Source organism: Etheostoma cragini, chromosome 8, assembly GCF_013103735.1.
Source record: "Etheostoma cragini isolate CJK2018 chromosome 8, CSU_Ecrag_1.0, whole genome shotgun sequence".
In the NCBI taxonomy this organism is placed as follows: Eukaryota; Metazoa; Chordata; class Actinopteri; order Perciformes; family Percidae; genus Etheostoma; species Etheostoma cragini.
Genome location: NC_048414.1, coordinates 134,507 through 135,965, shown reverse-complemented (window position 1 = coordinate 135,965; position 1,459 = coordinate 134,507). Strand labels below are relative to the sequence as shown.

Here is a 1,459-nt window from a genome sequence, read left to right as displayed (position 1 = left end):
TGTGTGCATCTGTGTGTGTGTGTGTGTGCATCTGTGTGTGTGTGTGTGTGTGTATCTGTGTGTGTGTGTTAACCCTTGATGTATTTCCCCCTCAGCGTCAGTACTCGTTCCTCCATCAGTGTGTCCGAGACGTCCTGAGAGCGAGGAAGCTCCGCAGCGAGCAGGACAACCTCCTCTGCCCCATCTATGAGAACTACAACTCACAGAGAGGGCAGAACTACAACTCCCACAGAGGTGTGAACTACAACTCACAGAGAGGGCAGAACTACAACTCCCAGAGAGGTGAGTGATCATCAGGCAGATGCTGCGGCGTCTGGTCCTTTAGAGACATCAGTGAAAGGATAACTTTGTTTTTATTCTTCAACTTGGACCCTGTTTTCTTACTCACCAAACCACCAGACTCCATGTAAATAATCACTACTTTTATCATCGTAAAACACACATCATTCAAAGTGGACAGAAATTAAATAAAACTACCAAAAGCCGTCTTGGTTCATCTTTCCACTGTTCCTCCAATCACCACTCTGGTCTGGTTGGAATAAACTCTTAATTCACCCATTTACATGTGGAGATATGCTGCTCTATACACGCTAAAAGTAGTGATTATTTACATGGAGTCTGGTGGAGATATGCTGCTCTATACACGCTAAAAGTAGTGATTATTTACATGGAGTCTGGTGGAGATATGCTGCTCTATACACACTAAAAGTAGTGATTATTTACATGGAGTCTGGTGGAGATATGCTGCTCTATACACACTAAAAGTAGTGATTATTTACATGGAGTCTGGTGGAGATATGCTTGTCTATACACGCTAAAAGTAGTGATTATTTACATGGAGTCTGGTGAGTCTGGTGGGTTTGGTGATGGTGATTTCTGTTTCATGTTAAACTAAAAGGATCTTCCTCTTTAACTAAAAGGTCTATCTCAGTAGGGATCTATCCCATAATGTTGTTAGACACTTAGAATAATAATCTGAGTCTGTCAGTGGTCACTTAGACAGAAAAACATGGGAATATAGCAACAAAATCCTTGAAAAAAAACATTAAAAAAAAATTATTTAGGGAAAATACGGTTCCGGTTGAAAAAAAAACAGAATTATCCTTTAAACCTGATTAGTATATTGATATTAATATAATATTAATATATTGATGTTCTTCCACAGAGACGCTGGGCAGCAGACGTTAATGTCGTAATGACGACTCATCCATTTGTTGAGGAAACATGGCAACTCTGTTTTTAGATTTTATACAAAATATAGATATATTTTATATAATATAATGTAGATATCTGTGTAAGTGTATATTTTTTTTGTTATTGCTTCTGTTTTAAATTATGTTTTGGGTTTTAATATTAGCATTAATAATACACATACACACACACATTCACACACACGCACACACACACACAGGCACAGACACACACATCGTCACACCCATCATATCATAATAATATATAT

At 38.1% G+C, this 1,459-nt stretch overlaps 1 protein-coding gene across 1 annotated transcript in view; it reads left to right on the top strand.

The window, feature by feature from the left end:
- The window catches only part of LOC117948947 (receptor-type tyrosine-protein phosphatase beta-like), a 43,792-nt gene extending 42,550 nt beyond the window's left edge, over positions 1–1,242 (top strand). Inside the window, exons 30-31 of the mRNA XM_034878918.1 lie at positions 96–282; positions 1,166–1,242. Coding sequence (XP_034734809.1) covers positions 96–282; positions 1,166–1,188 — 210 coding nt within the window. The 3' untranslated portion in view covers positions 1,189–1,242. The remainder of the gene's footprint in view (positions 1–95; positions 283–1,165) is intronic.
- The last annotated feature ends 217 nt before the right edge of the window (positions 1,243–1,459 follow it).